The sequence below is a fragment of the Oncorhynchus masou genome, chromosome 19, assembly GCF_036934945.1.
Source record: "Oncorhynchus masou masou isolate Uvic2021 chromosome 19, UVic_Omas_1.1, whole genome shotgun sequence".
In the NCBI taxonomy this organism is placed as follows: Eukaryota; Metazoa; Chordata; class Actinopteri; order Salmoniformes; family Salmonidae; genus Oncorhynchus; species Oncorhynchus masou.
Genome location: NC_088230.1, coordinates 26,144,142 through 26,166,132, shown reverse-complemented (window position 1 = coordinate 26,166,132; position 21,991 = coordinate 26,144,142). Strand labels below are relative to the sequence as shown.

Genomic DNA, 21,991 nt, shown 5'->3' with positions numbered 1-21,991 from the left:
TAATTGAATAATGAATAGTTGGAGAGGGATGACAGACACAACTTTAGTATGTAGCACCAGGTTACCGGAGTTCTGGGGTTCTAGCTGGTTATTGGCCAGCAGGACCAGGCCCCAGGCTTCTAGCAGGCTTTCCTTGGTGTCCAGGCCCAGAGCGGCTCCCTGCAGGCGGACCAGCTCCTGTCTCCACAGGGAGGCCGTGTTGTCCAGCCTCAGGTCGCCCACGTCCAGGGCCCTGCTCAGGACCCTCAGCCGGGATGCACACTCGGCTACAGACTCCAGCTATGGGAGACAGCGATGGGTCAGACGGGTTAATATTAGTTTTGTATTACCATATTCTCAAGTCTTAAACATGAGGAAGCCTGGAAATCAAGGCTCGGTTATGCCAATCAATAACTGATAGGAGAGTTTCCAGTATAGGTGCTTGTTTCAGATAGTGTGTTGAATGCTCTCTCGCCGAGTAAGGTGGGTGTTTGAGACAGTGGTTTAAATGTTCCGTCTCTCTCTACCTTGAATGGAAGGGGTTTCCCCAGTATTTTCTGGATCCCCTTCAGGGCAGTAGCCACAGTGACAGAGGTGGACAGGACAGTCTGGATGGCAGCTGACACTGTCTGGAGCTCCTGCTGGCCACTGGAACAGTACAATAACAAAGGGTTGCTATCATTACATTTCCAGGTAGAAAACACAAAGTCTGGTCCATTTGGGACACACTTTTCCTTATATAGTGCAATACCTTTAACCAGGGCCCATATGGCTCTATGTAGGGAATTGGGTGCCGTTTGGGACGCAACCAAAACCACTTTTACAATAAAGTAAATTTCATTGATTCTACTATCCAGGTCTTTTGGAGGATTCTAATACTACTTCCTGGGTAAAAAGGAAGGTGTTACTCACTCATGGGTGCCATCTCCCAGTAGTAGCTGTGGAAGCCGGAGGATGAGGTGTTTCTGCACCCACTGCCAGTGTAGCGAGAGGACCGACACTCCCTGGGAGTCGGCAGGCAGCGAGTTACACACCTGCCAGAACCGGTCTCTCCACTGCAGCAGCTGCAGGATCTGTGGACACCATAGATACTATTTATTACAAACAGAATTTAAGCCCAGGTTGATGACGGTTACTGAATGAGAGACATCAACTAAAATGGAATTACAATGATTACTACGGTATTAACCTCGAACATGAGATGGTCAGATATGTAGGGCTGTCCAGTCTGCACGGCCTGCAGTGTGAAGGTGTCCCACAGGTCAAAGAAGGAGCGCAGGTGCATCAGCACTGGGTGGGGCAGATGACCAATGTCCACCGTCCCTTTAATGGTCAAAAAAAACATATGCAACATTATAACACCAGCAATATTAGCATTAACCTTTACATTTCAGCAAGCACAGTCACCAAGTCGAGCTGTACGGAAGCAGCACAGCGACAGTATGTACCTTTGGAGAAAGCAGTGGCCAGCCTCAGCGCACTGTTGTGTGCTGATGTCTTGATAGCACAGCTCCCGACCGCAGCCCTCTCCTCTCTGTCCATCAACAGTATGATCCTGTAAAGACACACATCACACCCAGGTTACTCAACACCACAGCCACCACGTAACCCCAGTTACTAAACAGCCAGACTACCGGACAGAGGATATATCCCAAATGGTTCCCTATAGGCCCTGGTCAAAAGAAATGCACTACACAGAGAATAAGGCGCCATATGGGACACAGCCAGACACATACCTGTTGGCCACTGCATTGAGAGCCTCCATGAACTCCATGTACCTCTCCTCGTCTTCAAAGTTACACGTGTTGGCCAGAATGTCCAGGTACTGCTTGTTCCAACGCATGTCCACCAGAATCCTGTAGTCATCTAATACCGACATGAACATTAATGTCAATTTTTTAACTTGTGAAAAGTGATTGTTTTGACGAGAGTTATGATATGTAATATTTGTGTAAAAGAGCTGGAGAGACTGTTAGAAAATAGTTTAGTGACTAGTTTAGCCTACCTGTGCTATGTGGTTGCAGCAGCTCAGTGAGGCACTTTCCCTTCACAGTCAGTTTGCTGCTGAACATGGCCTTCAGAGCTCTGTTCCCTGCCTCCAGCTGCACCAGTGCCACCTCTGTAACAACAAGCGGATCTCAAAGCAGTCCCTAAGAGTAACACGCACCAAATACACAGACAGCAACAAAGCTCCACTGACCACAGAGCAGTCCCTTGACATAAACAGTAACATACACCATGTACATGGCCCTGGATGAATAATGGTGCCGGAGGGGTTGGCTGCCGTTTTACGGGCTCATAACCAACTGTAATATTTTTTTATTTTTTTTCGCATTGTTTGTAACTTATTTTGTACATAAAGTTGCTGCTACTGTCTCTTATGACCGAAAAGAGCTTCTAGACATCAGAACAGTGAATAACCACGTTTTTTATTTAATGAGTACGGCCCAAATCCTCATCATTCACGTGAAGAAAAGACGGAGATACAGGGGGCGAAGGTCGGGGTGCCTTGTGAGAATTCATAGGCGAGTGAGTAAACCGCCAATACCCTTCTATTGGCCAACGTTCAATCACTGGAAAACTAACTGGATGATCTACGGTCAAGACTATCCCACCAAGGGGAAGTGGTCAGATAACGCAGATGCTACGCTACATGACTGTTTTGCAGGCACAAACTGGGATATGTTCCGGGATTCATCCAATGGCATTGAGGAGTATACCTCCTCAGTCACAAACTTCATCAATAAGTACATCGACGACGTTGTCCCCACAGTGACCGTACGTACATATCCAAACCAGAAGCCACAGACTACAGGCAACATCCGCAGGGAGCTAAAGGCTAGAACTGACGCTTTCAAGGAGCGGGACACTAATCCAGATGTTTACAAGAAATCCATGCCCTCAGACGATCCATCAAACAGGCAAAGCGTCAAAACAGGACTAAGATTGAATCCCTACTACATCGGCTCTGACACTTGTCAGATGTGGCAGGGTTTGCATACTATTATGGACTACAAAGGGAAACCTAGCCGCGAGCTGCTCAGTGACGCGAGCCTACCAGATGAACTAAATGCCTTTTATGCTCGCTTGGAAGCAAGCAACACTGAAGCATGCATGAGAGCACCAGCTGCTCCGGACGACTGTGTGATCATGCTCTCCATAGCCGATGTGAGCAAGACCTTTAAACAGGTCAATGTTCACAAGGTCACGGGGCCAGACAGATTACCATGATGTGTACTCCCGAGCATGCGTGGACCAACTGGCAAATGTCTTCACTGACATTTTCAACCTTTCCATGACCGAGTCTGTAATCTACATGTTTCAAACAGACCACCAAACTCCCTGTACCCAAGAATGTGAAGGTAACCTGCCAAAATGACTACCGCCCGTAGCACTCATGTCGGTAGCCATGAATAGCTTTGAAAGGCTGGTTATGGCTCACATCAACACCATCATCCCAGAAACTCCAAACCCACTCCAATTCTCATACCGCCCTAACAGATCCACAGATGACACACTCAATTGAACTCCACACTGCCCTTTCCCACCTGGACAAAAGGGTCACCTATGTGAGAAAGCTGTTCATTGACTACAGCTCAGCATTCAACACCATAGTGTCCACAAAGCTCACCACTAAGCTAAGGACCATGGAACTAAACACTTCCCTCTGCAACTGGATCCTGGACTTCCTGACGGGCCGCCCCCAGGTGGTAAGGGTAGATCCTCAACACCGGGGCCCTTCAGCGGTGCACGCTTAGTCTCCCCCTGTACTCCCTGTTCACCCATGACTGTGTGGCCAAGCACAACGCCAACACCATCATTAAGTTTGCTGATGACAACAGTGGTAGGCCTGATTACCGACAATGATGAGACAACCTATAGGGAAGAGGTCAGAGACCTGGCAGTGTAGTGCCAGGACAATAACCTCTCTCTAAATGTGAGCAAGACAAAGGAGTTGATCGTGGACTACAGGAAAACGAGGGCGGAACAGGCCCCCCATTCACATCGAGTAGTGGAGCGGGTTGAGAGCTTCAAGTTCCTTGGTGTCCACATCACCAACAAACTAACATTGTCCAAGCACACCAAGACAGTCATGAAGGGGGCATGAATACACATTTTCCCCCTCAGGAGATGGAAAAGATTTGGCATGGGTCCTCAGATCCTCAAAAGGTTCTACAGCTGCACCATCGAGAACATCCTGACCGGTTGCATCACCGCCTGGTGTGGCAACTGCACGGCATCAAACCGTAAGGCGCTACAGATGGTAGTGCGTACGGCTCAGTACATCACTGGGGCCAAGCTTCCTGCCATCCAAGACCTATATACTAGGCAGTGTCAGAGGAAGGCCCAAAAAATTGTCAAAGACTCCAGTCACCCAAGTCATAGACTGTTCTCTCTGCTACCACACAGCAAGTGATACCGGAGCGCCAAGTCTAGGTCCAAAAGGCTCCTTAACAGCTTCTACCCCCAAACCATCAGACTGCTGAACAATTAATCAAATGCCCCCCCCCCCCATTGTTTTGTACACTGCTGCTACTCACTATTTATGATCTATGCATAGTCACTTTACCCCTACCTACATATACAAATGACCGCAACTAACCTGTTCCCCCGCACATTGACTCGGCACCGGTACCCCCTGTATATATCCTCGTTATTGTTATATAATTCTATTGTGTAACTTTTTTTATATATATATTTTTTTACTTTAGTTTATTTAGTAAATGTATTAACTTTATTTCTTGAACTGCCTTGTTGATTAAGGGCTTATAAGTAAGTATTTCAAGGTAAGGTCTACACCTGTTTTATTCGGCGCATGTGACAAATACAATTTGATTTGGTAGGGAGTAACAAAGCTCCAAAAAGATCAAAAGCAAAAGGAAGGGCAGTGCATGAGCTCCGTACCAGGGGCGTGTTTGTAGCTCTTGGCCAGGCTGGAGAGCCAGGCGGTGCGGAGCATCCAGTCTGAGTGCGAGGCCCTCTCGGTGAGTAGCCTAACGGCGGTAGGCAGCAAGCGCAGGGTGTCACCGTCCTCCTCCAGGTCCACCACGCCGCCGGAGAAAACCAGGCCCTCGTGCAGCGCTGCCCCGCTCTGCAGAGCCCTCTGGAGGTCACTCAGGCTCAGAGGACGGCTCCTGGTCACACACACAGGTCAAGCTAAACGTTAGCATTACAGCTACAATACGACCGGGTACAACTCTGGGGCCTAGTTATAATCTGTTTTTCCAGGTCTGGTCACATGATCAGGAAAAACACCTATGTCCAACCTGTGATCTATGAGTCTCACCTCTTGCCCTGCATGCTGAGTGTGTTGAGGCAGAAGGAGAGGACCTGTCCGTCGCGGAGGACCGAGGAGAAGCAGGAGTCTTCGGTGGAGAGCAGGGCTGAGGGGAAGCCGTCGGGCCACACCCCGGCACACAGCAGCCCGCTGCCCCAGTCCTCTGTGTCCAGGATGGACAGGTGGCGCTCAATCACCTCCTGGGCTTGCTGCAACCACATGTAAAATACCAGTCTTTATTACTGACTTCAATTAATCTACTAGGAACATAATATGAACATAACTACAGTCTTGGACTGAGATATCACTGTATAGATATAGGCTGGTTGTCAGTGTATATTACATTACAGAGATGGGCTGGTTGAAGTTATAGCAGTGAGAGTAGAGGATGTTCTATGATAGACAAGGTGGTGTTGGTTGGTACCCGTTGGATGGAGGTGGTGCGCTGGCAGAGGGAGTAGGCCTCCCCACAGGCGTGTTGCAGGGCACTGGGCAGGTCCACTCCTCTCTGCAGCTGGCAGGACAGCAGGGCTGCAGCATGGAGCAGGGAGGAGACACATGATGCAGGGGAATCTGGATAGACAGAGAGAAAGGAAGAGATTCATACTGGAGGAGTCATGCTATGGATACCATCTATGGATACCTTTGTTTTATCGGAAGAATCAAACCATAGCTGATGTCCAACTGAAATCCTACGCATTTTGGAGAGGTTTCCCTCAGAGCTCACCCCAAATGGTAGCTTTGATGTCAGTGTGTATTTCAATCAGCAGGTCACACACACAGTCGCCGGTCACACCAGCGGTGTGGAGAACAGTCTTCAGGTCCAGAGTGTCCCAACAGACCCCCTCGTGTTCCCCTGGGATGTAGATCTCCACCCCTCGGTTCCGCATGGCTCTGGAGATCTCCCCGTGCACGGGGTCCATAGTCAGGAACAGCCTAGTGTCAGGTGAGATGAAGGGTTGAGACTAGGCTGTCCAAACAGAGTTGGTGTGCGTGCACAAAGCTTTGTATTGTACCTGAAGTTGGGGTGTGGGGTGATGGAAGGAGTGGTTCCATCGATGACCCCACGCTCGTTGATGGTCAGACACCCACCGGGCTCCAGCAGGGCATTCAGACGGTCTAACACAGAGGGGCTTAACACAAACACAACACCCATTAACCTTACATTTACCATCTGCAACACACTCTGGTGCCATCCAGCCTCACACAAGTGAGAAGACCTGTTTACTCACACTGTACCAAGATCTTCAACTACCTTCAGTGACACATTTAGTGGTATAATTAGCTATATTGTGATCATTTAAGATGCAGGTCCTGCTATTGGCTGCTTTCCTCACCTGCAGAAGTTGACATTGTCCATGAGCAGCCAATCCCCAGCTTGCAGGGCCTGGACCAGCATGCCGTCCAGCCACTCAAAGCCTCCGTTACTCCAGCCGTCCTGCAGCTGGGCCAGACGCTCCTTCAGCAGGGTGAAGTCCATCTGCAGCTTGGACATGTCTGGAGGAAGGGAGGCAGGGTGAGGGACACAGTACATGGTGTTTATACTACTCATTCAGAGTTTATCACATGAAGATATAGGGAAACATTTTCCTCTCGCAATGACTTGTGCTGTGAGTAAAATGTTATGGTTAGTTTGCTCACAGCACCTGTGTAGAATGACCTAGCGTAGAATGACCCATTAGCACCAAAAAGTTTGTGATTCTTAACTTCAAACAGTCCATAAATCACCTACTCATACACCACCACTATGATTCTAGTGTTCGTCTGTTCCAGAGAGCTACACCCTCAGGTTGCTGCCTGTTCCCGACATTACCTGTGAACACCTTGAGTTTGGTGTTGAGCTTCTGCAGCAGGAGGATGATGACCTCCAGTTTGTTGAGTGCTTCGGAGGTCACCGTCCCGCCGGTCCTCTCCAGGCCCTCGTCCTTCAGCCAACGACAGAACAGGCTCCAGGTCTTCAGCAGGAACTCTGTGTCCTGCACCCCTGCCCCGTCCAATGACATCAGACCTCGCCGGGTTACCATGGCAACGATGTAGTCCACGTTCTCCAGCACCTGCTGCCATGGCCGCACGATGTCAACCTGGAAAACAGACCCAACCAGCTTGTAATACAACCCTCTATATTATTAAGATACCAGGAGTGTTAATAATCCCAAAGGATTACTACATTTAGTTACCAGTTTGGTCTCTCTTTGAGAGACTCTGTGACTAGACTGGACTAGTTACCTGTTCAAACCCTCCCAACAGCTCGGTGGTGTCCATGGCACTGTTCATGGCCATGACCCGGAGGCGGTGTCCAGTGAGCAGGGCCAGGAGGCGCACCAGGCTGGTCTTCCCACTGGCCGTGGGGCCTACCAGCACCGTCATCCAGCCCATCTCCACACACTTCATCAGGGACTCCAGGGGCCGCAGTGCCTGGTGGGTGATAGACAGAGGGGGGTCTAGGGCCACGGGGGATCCACCGCTACGCTGGAGGACAGAGAATCCCACCTGGATGACAGAGAGAGAGGAGGATGAAGACAAGGGTTAATTCACTATGTGGATAGCTAGCTCTGAATGAAAGATATGACACCATGTACAGCCAGTACATATGATTAATTCAAAGGATTACTTGATAATATCTTTTAACCCAAAACTGGATGGAGTTTGCAAAATGACTGACCTGCAGATTGAGTGGAGTGATGTGGAATTGTCTTGATCCGGTGTAAGGCTCAAAGGCCTCCCCAAACACCTTCCTGAACACGGATAGCACCTGAAGACAAAACATGTGGTGAGATAAACAGGACGTTTGAACACAAACCCACTGAGTAAAGATAGTGCATATGTACAGGAGTTGTAGTCTACATACCTGGGCCTTGTCTGCCTTGGTCCTCATCCTGTCAGCGTACACCAACCCCACGTGCTGACCCGGGTTGAAGAACCCTGGTGATTGGTCGGTCTGCATCAGCTGACACCAGCGGAACATGTCGCGCAGGTTGAACTCCCAGGGGCCTCCTTTTTGACCCCACTTCCTCTCCACAGATACATCAAGGACCAGCTTACAAAATCATATAGAATACAACTTTATTGTCAATCGAAACTGAATTGTTCTTTTTACTGTCTTTTTAGGGGAACAGTAGTAAGCAATGTTAGTGGCTGGGCAAAATGGTGTTTAAGACAGCAAAAAATGACTAGTTGACGAAATATGGTGGCCAACACTGAATTTAGGGGAGTCCTAAAACCTAAAAGTCCCCAAAATAAACCAGAGTGACTGTGGTAAACCCCCACCCCCCACTAATGGTTATAAATGTGAGGAACATCAGCTGCTGCTCTACAGGCTGGTGGCCAGTGTCCTTGGCTGGAACAGCGGGGTCAAATTGGACACATGTAATCTTCCCAATAGTCAATGGTCACAGAACAAAAAAGCCTATCAAGTAACAACCAGTTGTTTTGAAATAAATAAAATGGAAGCCAATGTAAAAGGACTCCTCTACCTACCCGGTTGTTGAACTGCACCATTTTAGAGATGATCTGATTGTCAATGTTTGGGAAGATGGAGTCTCCTATAAATTCCATGTCTTCACTGGTCAGCTGATCCACAAACACCTGAGAAAACAGTTGAAATTCCAAAACAATTTCACAAAAAGACTAAAATATATGTTCAACCATACTATTTGTTCAACATATCAATACATAATATATTGAAAATACTTGGCTAGCTCTTATATATATATATCTTACCTGAGTGAATCTGTTGAGGAAAGATTTGGGCAGGCCCTTGCGCCCCCCTCCTTGAGTGAAGGGGTTCTGGCAGCCGAAGATCTTTGTCTTCTCGTGTTGTACCTGGAAGCTCATGCCCAGCTCTGGGATGTAGATCTCAGCACGGTGGTCAAAGCAGGCGTTTAACCCCTCCAGCACGGACTGAGAGGCCAGGTTCAACTGCACAGAAGTAGAGTAGAAAAATAGATGTCATTATCCAATAATTTTGTCATACAAAATCGTATTCTTCTCCATACAATATTTTTCTTTCTCCTAAATTAGCTTCATTCTATTCTGGAGTCCCACTCAAGAATTGATGTAATCTGAAACAATGCAAATTCCCTCTCAAGTTGACATGTCTATTAACTGGTGAGTTAAAAACATGATTCCATACCTCATCCAGGACAATCCAGTGTCCAGCCTTCAGTCCAGCCAGGAGAGGGCCATCGCGCCATGCAAACTCTCCCCCTTTCCCTCCTTCCACAGGCAGGTCGGTCCCAAACAGGTCTGTCACATCCTGTCAGGAAAGGAAATTACATCATACATAGCACTCTAAACCTATCTCTGGTGTTTTTAATTCCTCCCTTATGGTGCTTTTCATTTCACAATATTATGCAATTAAAACAATAATAGTACAATATGACAATAACATGTCCCTATAAATTCTATACTGAACAAAAATATAAAACGTAACATTCAACAATTTCAAAGATTTTACTGAGTTACAGTTCATATAAGGAAATCGGTCAATTGAAATAAATTCATTAGGCCCTAATCTAGGGATTTCACATGACTGGGAACACAGATCTGCATCGTTTGATCACAGATACCTTTAAATAAAAAGTTGATCAGGCTGTTGATTGTGGCCTATGGAATGTTGTCCCACTCGTCTTCAATGACTGTGCATAGTTCCTGAATATTGGCGGGAACTGGAACATGCCATACACATTAATCCAGAGCATCCTAAACATGCTCAATGGGTGACATGTCTGGTGAGTATGCAGGCCATAGAAGAACTGGGCCTTCTCCAGCTTCCAGGAATTGTGTACAGATCCTTGCGACATGGGGCCTTGCATTATCATGCTAAAACATGAGGTGATGGCGGCGGATGAATGGCACGACAATAGGCCTCAGGATCTCGTCACAGTATCTCTGTGCGTTCAAATTGCCATCGATAAAATGCAACTGTGTTCATTGTCCGATGCTTATGCCAGCCCATACCATAACCCCACCATGGGGCACTCTGTTCACAAAGTTGACATCAGCAAACTGCTCACCCACACAACGCCATACACATGGTCTGTGGTTGTGAGGCTGTATTAGATTCTCTAAAAACGAAATTGGAGGTGGCTTATGGTAGAGAAATTAACATTAAATTCTCTGGCAACAGCACTGGTGGACATTCCTGCAGTCAGCATGCCAGTTGCACGCTCCCTCAAAATATCTGTAGCATTGTGTTGTGTGATAAATTGCACATTTTAGAGTGGCTCTTTATTGTCCCCAGCACAAGGTGCACCTGTGTAATGATCATGCTATTTAATCAGCTTCTTGATATGCCACACCTGTCAAATTATCTTGGCAAAAGAGAACTGCTCACTAACAAGATTGTAAACAAATGTGTGCACAAAATCTGAGAGAAATAAATGGTTTGTTTGTATGGAAGATTTTCTGGGATCTTTTACTTCAGGTCATGAAACAACACTCTACATGTTGCATTTTTTTTTGTGTATAGTTATATTTTCAGTATAGTTTAAAAAAGTTCAGACATTATGTAACAATACAACATAGTATTCACCAGTAGAGGTTGTGGAGGGGAGGACGGCTCATAATAATGGCTGGAAATAGAGTGGCATCAAACCATGTGTTTGATATCATTCCACCTATCATGCTCCAGCCATTACCACAAGCCCGTCCTCCCCAATTAAGATGCCACCAACCTCCTGAGGTGTACACATGTAAATAAATAGTAATCCAGACGATAACATTCAACATTATCATAGTAAAGAGCCCCAGTGAAAGTTTGAACAGTTTCTTACAGTCTGCTCCGAGAGGTTGATCCTGACGAGGTGGTTCCCTGAAGCCTTTGCCAGGGCGGCCACCAGGCTGGTCTTGCCCACGCCAGGGGAGCCCTCCAGCAGCACAGGTCTCTGCAGCTTCAGGGCCCTCAGGAGCCTCTGGGCGTTAACTGCTGTGGTGCCTGCTGCTAGGGCATAGTCCGTCAGGCTCCTGCTCTCACTCTCCGGGCCTGGCAGAACACAGGAAACATTCAGTACCATTTTTACAAAAACAGATCCATTATAAATAACATGCTCTAGTCTAGGGTTGGGTTCTTAATGGCACCCTATTCCTTATATAGTGCACTATCTTTGACCAGGGTCCAATGGCCATTTGGGATGCTTCATGCTCTAATCTCGGATCAAAGTGTCCCCACCTGAGGAGATGTAGAAGGGGTCGATGCCAAAAAAGTCATCCCCCCACTGGGGCTCCCTGAGCAGGCTGGTGTCATAGACCCTCAGTGCATCTAGCATCTCCTGGTCCAGCTTGGTGATCCCACCCAGCTTGGTATGCAGGAATCTCAGACAGGCCCTGCGCGCCACAAGGGCGTTCTCCGCAGCAGATACTGTTGTCCCTGTGACATCCCAAGAAGGAGAGAAAGACGTGAGATCATGTGATTGTAGCACTGAGGCCTACTAAGCATCATGAAGCATCCTACACATGCACAACTTAGGAGTTTGGTGTCCTTACGAAAGCACCAGAACATCTGCGGTGTATTTCCACATCACTATCAACAACAAACAGTGTACTGTGACCTAGTGTCCCGGTGTCTGACCTGAGCCGATGGCGTCCACGTAGACCAGGCACGCGGCGTGGATGAAGGCAGTGACCGTGTCCAGCCGGAGGTCCCACTCAGCCTCCTCCTCGCCCTCGTCCCCCATGGTCATGAAGCCGTCGGCGTCACGCTCACACACCAGGTTGAGGAAGTTGACCCAGGACAGGATGTCCCTGACGCTGACCACGCAGCGCCGCCCAAAGTCCTGGTTGGTCAGCCAGTCAATAAAGTCCAGCATGAGCTCGGCAATGTCTCTTCCTGGGTTGGGGGTCAAAGGTCATAGTGAGAGATAGCTACAACAAGGAAGTACAATAGAAATGGATGAACTTAATAATACAGTGAGGTACGATGTGTACCTATGAACACATTTGAGACTAAGAACAACAAAAACTGAAGAGATTTACACTCCAATGAGATATGTACAGGTCGAGAGACTATTCTAGCCTATCAAATGCTACTCCTAGATGAGGAGATGTATTCTGTTTGTGGTGTGTTGAGGAGAGGAGTACCTTGGTGGTCATTGTCATCCAATGAGAGGCTGGTCCTCAGGTTGTGCTGGATGATCTGCACCAGGTCACTGCGGCTGTTACTCTGAGGGCACCAGATCTCTGTGAACCTGTTCCTCAGCGCAGGAGAGAGCTGGACACACACACAGAGAGAGAGAAATGTTAACAAGTTGGACTGATCATCTACATAACAAACAGAAGTGGCTGTGGCCCTGTATGTCCCCTCCAGAGGCAGAAATAGAATAGGATGTAATTTTAGGGGCCGGTTTAGACTCTGACCCTGCTGGTTCATCTGTTGAAATGGTTTACCTCTTTCTTGCCGAAGTCTCCTCCAGGGTTCATGGTGGCAACCAGGCGGAAGTTCTGCTCTGCTGTGATCAGCTCCACGTCATCATCATCTCCACTTCCTTTCTCTGCCAACACCAGAGACTTCTCTGTCTCTAGGACACTGAACCAATCAGAGCAGGGTCACAGGTCAACGATATCTAATGAAGTGTTAAACGCTAACTATTGTGAGAAAGCGGCTCTATTACCATATCCACACTAGTATACCATTCAGAATGAAGTGATGTATTGGGCAGGGATTCTAAGCAGTACACTAGTGCGGATATCAGAACATAGTCAGCGTGTGTGTACCTGTTGAGTCTCTCCAGCACAGAGTCGTCAGCCAGGGAGATCTCGTCCATGAGGAACACCCCCCCCTCTCTCATGGCCAGGACTAGGGGCCCGTCGTGCCACTCAAACAACCTGCCCTCCTCAGCATCCGTCTGTACCAACACACAAAGACAGGGGGGGGGGGGTGTCAGTGGGACTGGCCATCTGTATCATTTTACTTTAAGCATCTTTTATTTTACTCAATTACTGTGAGTTTTAAAATGATGAAGAAACTTAATGCCTTATAAAGGGTTTATGAGGGTTTAGGGGCGGCAGGTATCCCAGTGGTTAGAGCGTTGGACTAGTAACCGAAAGGTTGCAAGATCGAATCCCCGAGCTGACATGGTAAAAATCTGTCGTTCTGCCCCTGAACAGGCAGTTAACCCACTGTTTCTAGGTAGTCATTGAAAATAAGAATTTGTTCTTAACTGACTTGCCTAATTAAATAAAGGTTAAAAAAAAAGATTTAAAAAAAAAGAGGGTTCATAATTTACAGTTAATTTAAATTGTGACCATTAACGGTGTAGTATCTACCTGGTGTGTCCCAGTATGTCTGACAGGACGCAGGCCCCCCAGGAAGTCAGACGTCTCCATGTGCAGGTGACAGTTGAGGGAGAAGAACTTCTGTCCGGCCAGCGCAGCAAACAGCTGGCAGATGGTGGTCTTACCACACCTGGAGGAGGAGAAAGTATGTTCTAACTGATCTGTCTTTCTGGGGGTTTAGGCTAGTACGTTAGTGCAGGGTTTCCCAAACTTTTTTACTCAGGCCTCCTCTTCCAGCATTGGGGAAAATCCCAAGCCCCACTCCGTGCGCACATCAACTTCCATGGGCACAAGCACTGTTCATGACACAAACTGTTCACACCCCTCTTGTTGGCGGAGATAACATTTAGCAGGTTCACAGCTTATTTCCTGCAATTTCATACATTTTATCATGTCTAATTTGATTTGAGTGACTCGAACATCTACAAAATCTACGGGCTAAACAACCTAGCTATAAAATGTTAGCTGACACACTGATCAATACATTTTTCTGACAAGTTAGAGCTAAATAGCTCTCTAAGGTCTGCAATGACTGACATGACAATAGGAAAACTGATGCTGCAATACTCAATTTCAAAATCGCCCCTTGTGCATTATACTATTACAACTTTCAAGAGTAAGTTGAACACCAGACTGAGTTCCCCCCAGGGGGCGTGCCCCACAGTTTGGGAACCACTACGTTACTGTATTGGCTTCAAGAAGTGGACAGTTAGCAGAGCTTTGTCTTTCTGTAGTACGTACTAACCCATTCACTTCACCTACTGCTCGCTTTACAGATTTAATTGACAATTGGAGAGATTTCCACAATCAGGAACTTAGGATGAATCGTACCCAGTGTCTCCCACCAATAGAACAGACTCCCCGAAATGCAGGGCCCGTCCCACCAGCACGGCCAGTCTCCTCATCCCCCGCGTCCACACCACGTGACGGAACTCCTCAGGCACGCCCGCGAAGCTGTCCACGAACGGACCTGCCATTCACAATAAACCAGATTAACTCGGACACACTGGCCAATACAAATAGCCTAATAAACTTGATCAAAGTCATTAGCAGATAAGTATGTTACAAAGGGTATCATTCTAGAACAACACTACATGACAGACAATCCATCCACTTCACACTCAATATTCATGTTCACACTCCATTGACCCCACATAATGGGGAATAGTGATACACTGTACCCTGTTGTCTCAACAGCTAAAGTACATATTTATGTATGTGCAGCCAAGAGTTGTGAGGTTTCTCTCATTCCCTACATGCCCTTATAAGACACCACATTCACACTGAACATTCTCTATACCACATTCACACTGAACATTCTCCATACCACATTCATCATTCTCCATACCACATTCATCATTCCACATTCATCTTGAACATTCTCCATTCCACATTCATCTTGAACATTCACATGGAACATTCTCCATTCATATTGAACATTCTCCATACATATTGAACATTCTCCATACCACATTCATCTTGAACATTCTCCATTCATCTTGAACATTCTCCATACCACATTCATATGGAACATTCTCCATACCACATTCATATGGAACATTCTCCATACCACATTCATATGGAACATCCTCCATACAAAATTCATATGGAACATTCTCCATTCCACGTACATATGGAACATTCTCCATACCACATTCATATGGAACATTCTCCATACCACATTCATATGGAACATTCTCCATACCACATTCATATGGAACATTCTCCATACCACATTCATCTTGAACATTCTCCATACCACATTCATCTTGAACATTCTCCATACCACATTCATCTTGAACATTCTCCATACCACATTCATCTTGAACATTCTCCATACCACATTCATCTGGAACATTCTCCATACCACATTCATCTGGAACATTCTCCATACCACATTCATCTGGAACATTCTCCATACCACATTCATATGGAACATTCTCCATACCACATTCATATGGAACATTCTCCATACCACGTTCATATGGAACATTCTCCATACCACGTTCATATGGAACATTCTCCATACCACATTCATATGGAACATTCTCCATACCACGTTCATATGGAACATTCTCCATACCACGTTCATATGGAACATTCTCCATACCACATTCATATGGAACATTCTCCATACCGCATTCATATTGAACATTCTCCATACCGCATTCATATTGCACATTCTCCATACCGCATTCATCTTGAACATTCTCCATACCACATTCATCTTGAACATTCTCCATACCACATTCATCTTGAACATTCTCCATACCACATTCATCTTGAACATTCTCCATACCACATTCATCTTGAACATTCTCCATACCACATTCATCTTGAACATTCTCCATACCACATTCATCTTGAACATTCTCCATTCCACATTCATATTGAACATTCTCCATTCCACATTCATATTGAACATTCTCCATTCCACATTCATATTGAACATTCTCCATACCACGTTCATATGGAACATTCTCCATACCACGTTCATATGGAACATTCCCCATACCACGTTCATCTTGAACATTCTCCATACCACGTTCATCTTGAACATTCTCCATACCACATTCATCATTCTCCATACCACATTCATCATTCCACATTCATCTTGAACATTCTCCATTCCACATTCATCTTGAACATTCACATGGAACATTCTCCATTCATATTGAACATTCTCCATACATATTGAACATTCTCCATACCACATTCATCTTGAACATTCTCCATTCATCTTGAACATTCTCCATACCACATTCATATGGAACATTCTCCATACCACATTCATATGGAACATTCTCCATACCACATTCATATGGAACATCCTCCATACAAAATTCATATGGAACATTCTCCATTCCACGTACATATGGAACATTCTCCATACCACATTCATATGGAACATTCTCCATACCACATTCATATGGAACATTCTCCATACCACATTCATATGGAACATTCTCCATACCACATTCATATGGAACATTCTCCATACCACATTCATCTTGAACATTCTCCATACCACATTCATCTTGAACATTCTCCATACCACATTCATCTTGAACATTCTCCATACCACATTCATCTGGAACATTCTCCATACCACATTCATCTGGAACATTCTCCATACCACATTCATCTGGAACATTCTCCATACCACATTCATATGGAACATTCTCCATACCACATTCATATGGAACATTCTCCATACCACGTTCATATGGAACATTCTCCATACCACATTCATATGGAACATTCTCCATACCACATTCATATGGAACATTCTCCATACCACGTTCATATGGAACATTCTCCATACCACGTTCATATGGAACATTCTCCATACCACATTCATATGGAACATTCTCCATACCGCATTCATATTGAACATTCTCCATACCGCATTCATATTGCACATTCTCCATACCGCATTCATCTTGAACATTCTCCATACCACATTCATCTTGAACATTCTCCATACCACATTCATCTTGAACATTCTCCATACCACATTCATCTTGAACATTCTCCATACCACATTCATCTTGAACATTCTCCATACCACATTCATCTTGAACATTCTCCATACCACATTCATCTTGAACATTCTCCATTCCACATTCATATTGAACATTCTCCATTCCACATTCATATTGAACATTCTCCATTCCACATTCATATTGAACATTCTCCATACCACGTTCATATGGAACATTCTCCATACCACGTTCATATGGAACATTCCCCATACCACGTTCATCTTGAACATTCTCCATACCACGTTCATCTTGAACATTCTCCATACCACATTCATCTTGAACATTCTCCATACCACATTCATCTTGAACATTCTCCATTCCACATTCATATTGAACATTCTCCATTCCACATTCATCTTGAACATTCTCCATACCACATTCATCTTGAACATTCTCCATACCACATTCATCTTGAACATTCTCCATTCCACGTTCATATTGAACATTCTCCATTCCACGTTCATATTCAACATTCTCCATACCACGTTCATATGGAACATTCTCCATACCACGTTCATATGGAACATTCTCCATACCACGTTCATATGGAACATTCTCCATACCACGTTCATATGGAACATTCTCCATACCACGTTCATATGGAACATTCTCCATACCACGTTCATATGGAACATTCTCCATACCACGTTCATATGGAACATTCTCCATACCACGTTCATATGGAACATTCTCCATACCACATTCATAATTCCACATTCTGTATTGTGACAGAACAGTTGTAGTCACAGTAGTGCTTTCCTGTATTGCTGACACACTCCCCCAATATGAACTGTTTGTGAGTGAGCAGGGTCATGCACACTGTTGGGTTGGGGGCAAAAGGGCATGTTGGTGTGTGTGTGTGTGAGAGGGAGAACCAGGCTCTACTTACTAAACTGTGTGGTGAGTTGTTGCTCTGAGAACAGGGTGTCAGAGTTCACCGTCCTCTTGAAGTGTTTCTCCAGGATGGACTGGATAGTGGAGGCCTCCTCTGGCTTCCTGACCCGCCCAGCCAGCAGCATGAACCCTGAGACACACACACACACACACTTCAACAATCCTAAATAATTAGGTGAAAAGACATTACCATTGAAGTGAAGTAGAACATGATTTCACACATAAGTCACACTAAAAAACAACAGACAGAGAAAGCAATAGAGACAAAAGCAGATGATAGTTTGTCGTATAAGATGGGACAAAATTGCTGCTGTGATCCTATTGGGCCTTACCGTCATCAGCCAAATGCTGCAGCCAATCGCGGGAGGCATCTGTCTGCTCCTCCAGTCGATAGCGGTCAGCCCAGCGGAAGAGATCTCTCAGGGTGATGAAGCCATGTTTCCCAGCAAACACTGTAGATCCCCTGCGAAGAGACTACACACACACACAGTGAGTTATAAAATTAGAACACACCATTACCTTATTGCCAATGGCAATGAGTTAACATATGAAAGGGGATTAAATATGAGACAGTCACCTGGAGATCCTGCATGACTTTGACCAGCTTGGAGCAGTAGGATGGAGGAAGACTACATCTCTGGCAGAGGATGGTCTCTAGCTCATCACTAGGCAACTCGTCAAAGTGAAGCTCCACAAAACGATTCCTGAAGGCCCTGGACAGCACCTGAGGGGAGAGAAATTATATTGCACTCGCTGAGACCTGGTCTACCAAACTACACTTTCATCACCATCCTAATTCCTGTGCCCGAAGGAACAGATCCCATGGTGCTCAATGAGCGTAGAAAATGTGTGCTTGCTTGTCTTGCACTATTTATGGCTGTGAAATAACCAAACTACACTATCCCAATATAATCCTAATAATCCACTATGGCCCGAGTCACACGTACCTTTCTGCCTCCGTAGAGACCAGGAGGATTCTGGGTAGCAAACAGCATGAATCGGGGGTGCGCTTTGATCACTTCCTGTGTCTCTGCGACAAACAGCTCCCTGTTGTCGTCCAGCAGTCTGTTGAGGGCCTCCAGGACGTCAGTAGGGGCCAAGTTCAACTCATCCAGAATAATCCAGTATCCTTTCCTCATGGCATCAATCAGAACACCTACAGGGGAAACATACAGAGACACACACGCAGAGGCACACACACAAAACGAAGACATTACACTGTGATCATGAACAGAACAGTCTGTGTGAGACACTGACTGCAGGGCTACAGTGTAGAACTGGCCGTACCCTCTTTGAAGATCAGCTTGCCCTTGCCATCAGAAGAGTAGCAGCCGATGTACTCCTGGATGTCTGTGTGCTCGTGGTTGTTGATCCTGACACACTGGTTCCCTGTGGCCGCTGCTATCCACCTGACCAGGCTGGTCTTTCCCACCGAGGTCTCTCCTTGGATCAGGACGGGGTGGCTCCTGAAGAACAAACAAACATAGAATATTTCTAGTAGAGCCGGGTCGTGTCTGTGTTTCAATGTGCACTTAGTGGAAGAGGAATTGGCTGACCTCAAGTGTAGAGGTCATGGATTTGTCCCAAATGGCACCCTTTCCCTAGTGCACTACTAGGGTGCCATTTGGGACGCTGACTGTGTCCAGAGAAGAAGGGCAGAGAAACAACCAAGTACTTACTGGGGACGACTGACCTGTGGTGAGGTCGTGTAGAATTGACCTGTGGTGAGGTCGTGTAGAATTGGGTAGTGTCTGTTTTTAGCTGTGTTTCAATTGTGCAATTGATTTTCCTTGGACTGAAGTGTGGAGGTCATGTATGCATCCCTAATGGCACCCTATTCCCTAGTGCACACATTCTGACCAGAGCCTAGGGATTAGTGCACTGTGTAGGGAATAGGGTGCCATTTGGGACACAACCCATGTGTCCAGATAAGACTAAATTAACCTCGTAATGAAGGACAGAGAAACAATTGAGCACTGGGAACGATTGACCTGTGGTGAGGTCATGGCAACTACTCTCTACCACGACAACAGCAGCAACATGGGAAAGTCATGTCATCTTTATGGCAGCAGTGTTGACACAACCAATATTAGCCAATACAACTCATGTGACGCTCAAAAAAGTTTTGGGACACTGTAAAGTCCATGGAGAATAAGAACACCTCCTCCCAGCTGCCCACTGCACTGAAGATAGTAAACACTGTCACCACTGATAAATCCACCATAATTCAGAATTTCAATAAGCATTTTTCTACAGCTGGCCATACTTTTCACCTGGCTACTCCTACCCCGGTCAACAGCACTGCATCCCCACAGCAACTCGCTCAAGCCTTCCCCATTTCTCCTTCTCCCAAATCCGTTCCGCTGATGTTCTGAAAGAGCTGCAAAATCTGGACCCCTACAAATCAGCCGGGCTAGACAATCTGGACCCTTTCTTTCTAAAATGATCTGCTGAAATTGTTGCCACCCCTATTACTAGCCTGTTCAACCTCTCTTTCGTGTCGTCTGAGATTCCCAAAGATTGGAAAGCAGCTGCGGTCATCCCCCTCTTCAATGGGGGGGACACTCTTGACCCAAACTGCTACAGACCTATATCTATCCTACCATGCCTTTCTAAGGTCTTCGAAAGCCAAGTCAACAAACAGATTACCGACCATTTCGAATCTCACCATACCTTCTCTGGTATGCAATCTGGTTTCAGAGCTGGTCATGGGTGCACCTCAGCCACGCTCAAGGTCCTAAACAATATCATAACCGCCATCGATAAGAAACATTACTGTGCAGCCGTGTTCATTGATCTGGCCAAGGCTTTCGACTCTGTCAATCACCACATCCTCATCGGCAGACTCGACAGCCTTGGTTTCTCAAATGATTGCCTCGCCTGGTTCACCAACTACTTCTCTGATAGAGTTCAGTGTGTCAAATCGGAGGGTCTGCTGTCCGGACCTCTGGCAGTCTCTATGGGGGTGCCACAGGGTTCAATTCTTGGACCGACTCTCTTCTCTGTATACATCAATGAGGTCGCTCTTGCTGCTGGTGAGTCTCTGATCCACCTCTACGCAGACGACACCATTCTGTATACTTCTGGCCCTTCTTTGGACACTGTGTTAACAACCCTCCAGGCAAGCTTCAATGCCATACAACTCTCCTTCCGTGGCCTCCAATTGCTCTTAAATACAAGTAAAACGAAATGCATGCTCTTCAACCGATCGCTACCCGCACCTGCCCAACATCACTACTCTGGACGGCTCTGACTTTGTGGACAACTACAAATACTTAGGTGTCTGGTTAGACTGTAAACTCTCCTTCCAGACCCATATCAAACATCTCCAATCCAAAGTTAAATCTAGAATTGGCTTCCTATTTTGCAACAAAGCATCCTTCACTCATGCTGCCAAACATACCCTTGTAAAACTGACCATCCTACCAATCCTCGACTTTGGCGATGTCATTTACAAAATAGCCTCCAATACCCTACTCAACAAATTGGATGCAGTCTATCATAGTGTAATCCGTTTTGTCACCAAAGCCCCATATACTACCCACCATTGCGACCTGTACGCTCTCGTTGGCTGGCCCTCGCTTCATACTCGTCACCAAACCCACTGGCTCAATGTCATCTACAAGACCCTGCTAGGTAAAGTCCCCCCTTATCTCAGCTCGCGGGTCACCATAGCATCTCCCACCTGTAGCACACGCTCCAGCAGGTATATCTCTCTAGTCACCCCCAAAACCAATACTTTCTTTGGCCGCCTCTCCTTCCAGTTCTCTGCTGCCAATGACTGGAACGAACTACAAAAATCTCTGAAACTGGAAACACTTATCTCCCTCACTAGCTTTAAGCACCAACTGTCAGAGCAGCTCACAGATTACTGCACCTGTACATAGCCCACCTGTATTTTAGCCCAAACAACTACCTCTTTCCCTACTGTATTTAATTTATTTTGCTCCTTTGCACCCCATTATTTTTATTTCTACTTTGCACATTCTTCCATTGCAAATCTACCATTCCAGTGTTTTACTTG

The 21,991-nt window shown here is 46.1% G+C and overlaps 1 protein-coding gene across 2 annotated transcripts in view; it reads right to left on the bottom strand.

Annotated features, from left to right (window-relative positions):
• LOC135506065 (midasin-like) overlaps nucleotides 1-21,991 on the bottom strand; it is a 63,763-nt gene that overhangs the window by 23,345 nt on the left and 18,427 nt on the right. For both annotated transcript variants that reach the window (XM_064925446.1, XM_064925447.1), the window contains exons 24-56: nucleotides 19,255-19,433; nucleotides 18,915-19,123; nucleotides 18,545-18,691; nucleotides 18,300-18,441; nucleotides 17,963-18,097; nucleotides 14,360-14,498; nucleotides 13,520-13,658; nucleotides 12,968-13,098; nucleotides 12,641-12,779; nucleotides 12,335-12,464; nucleotides 11,826-12,083; nucleotides 11,427-11,624; nucleotides 11,032-11,240; nucleotides 9,390-9,512; nucleotides 8,978-9,175; nucleotides 8,735-8,842; nucleotides 8,106-8,294; nucleotides 7,920-8,009; nucleotides 7,484-7,747; nucleotides 7,071-7,338; nucleotides 6,595-6,754; nucleotides 6,274-6,390; nucleotides 5,985-6,193; nucleotides 5,682-5,830; nucleotides 5,267-5,466; nucleotides 4,885-5,114; nucleotides 1,985-2,098; nucleotides 1,716-1,845; nucleotides 1,428-1,534; nucleotides 1,169-1,302; nucleotides 892-1,052; nucleotides 507-627; nucleotides 66-279 (exon numbers count right to left, since the gene is read on the bottom strand). In XM_064925446.1, coding sequence (XP_064781518.1) covers nucleotides 66-279; nucleotides 507-627; nucleotides 892-1,052; nucleotides 1,169-1,302; nucleotides 1,428-1,534; nucleotides 1,716-1,845; nucleotides 1,985-2,098; nucleotides 4,885-5,114; nucleotides 5,267-5,466; nucleotides 5,682-5,830; nucleotides 5,985-6,193; nucleotides 6,274-6,390; nucleotides 6,595-6,754; nucleotides 7,071-7,338; nucleotides 7,484-7,747; nucleotides 7,920-8,009; nucleotides 8,106-8,294; nucleotides 8,735-8,842; nucleotides 8,978-9,175; nucleotides 9,390-9,512; nucleotides 11,032-11,240; nucleotides 11,427-11,624; nucleotides 11,826-12,083; nucleotides 12,335-12,464; nucleotides 12,641-12,779; nucleotides 12,968-13,098; nucleotides 13,520-13,658; nucleotides 14,360-14,498; nucleotides 17,963-18,097; nucleotides 18,300-18,441; nucleotides 18,545-18,691; nucleotides 18,915-19,123; nucleotides 19,255-19,433 — 5,441 coding nt within the window. The remainder of the gene's footprint in view (nucleotides 1-65; nucleotides 280-506; nucleotides 628-891; nucleotides 1,053-1,168; nucleotides 1,303-1,427; nucleotides 1,535-1,715; nucleotides 1,846-1,984; nucleotides 2,099-4,884; nucleotides 5,115-5,266; nucleotides 5,467-5,681; nucleotides 5,831-5,984; nucleotides 6,194-6,273; nucleotides 6,391-6,594; nucleotides 6,755-7,070; nucleotides 7,339-7,483; nucleotides 7,748-7,919; nucleotides 8,010-8,105; nucleotides 8,295-8,734; nucleotides 8,843-8,977; nucleotides 9,176-9,389; nucleotides 9,513-11,031; nucleotides 11,241-11,426; nucleotides 11,625-11,825; nucleotides 12,084-12,334; nucleotides 12,465-12,640; nucleotides 12,780-12,967; nucleotides 13,099-13,519; nucleotides 13,659-14,359; nucleotides 14,499-17,962; nucleotides 18,098-18,299; nucleotides 18,442-18,544; nucleotides 18,692-18,914; nucleotides 19,124-19,254; nucleotides 19,434-21,991) is intronic.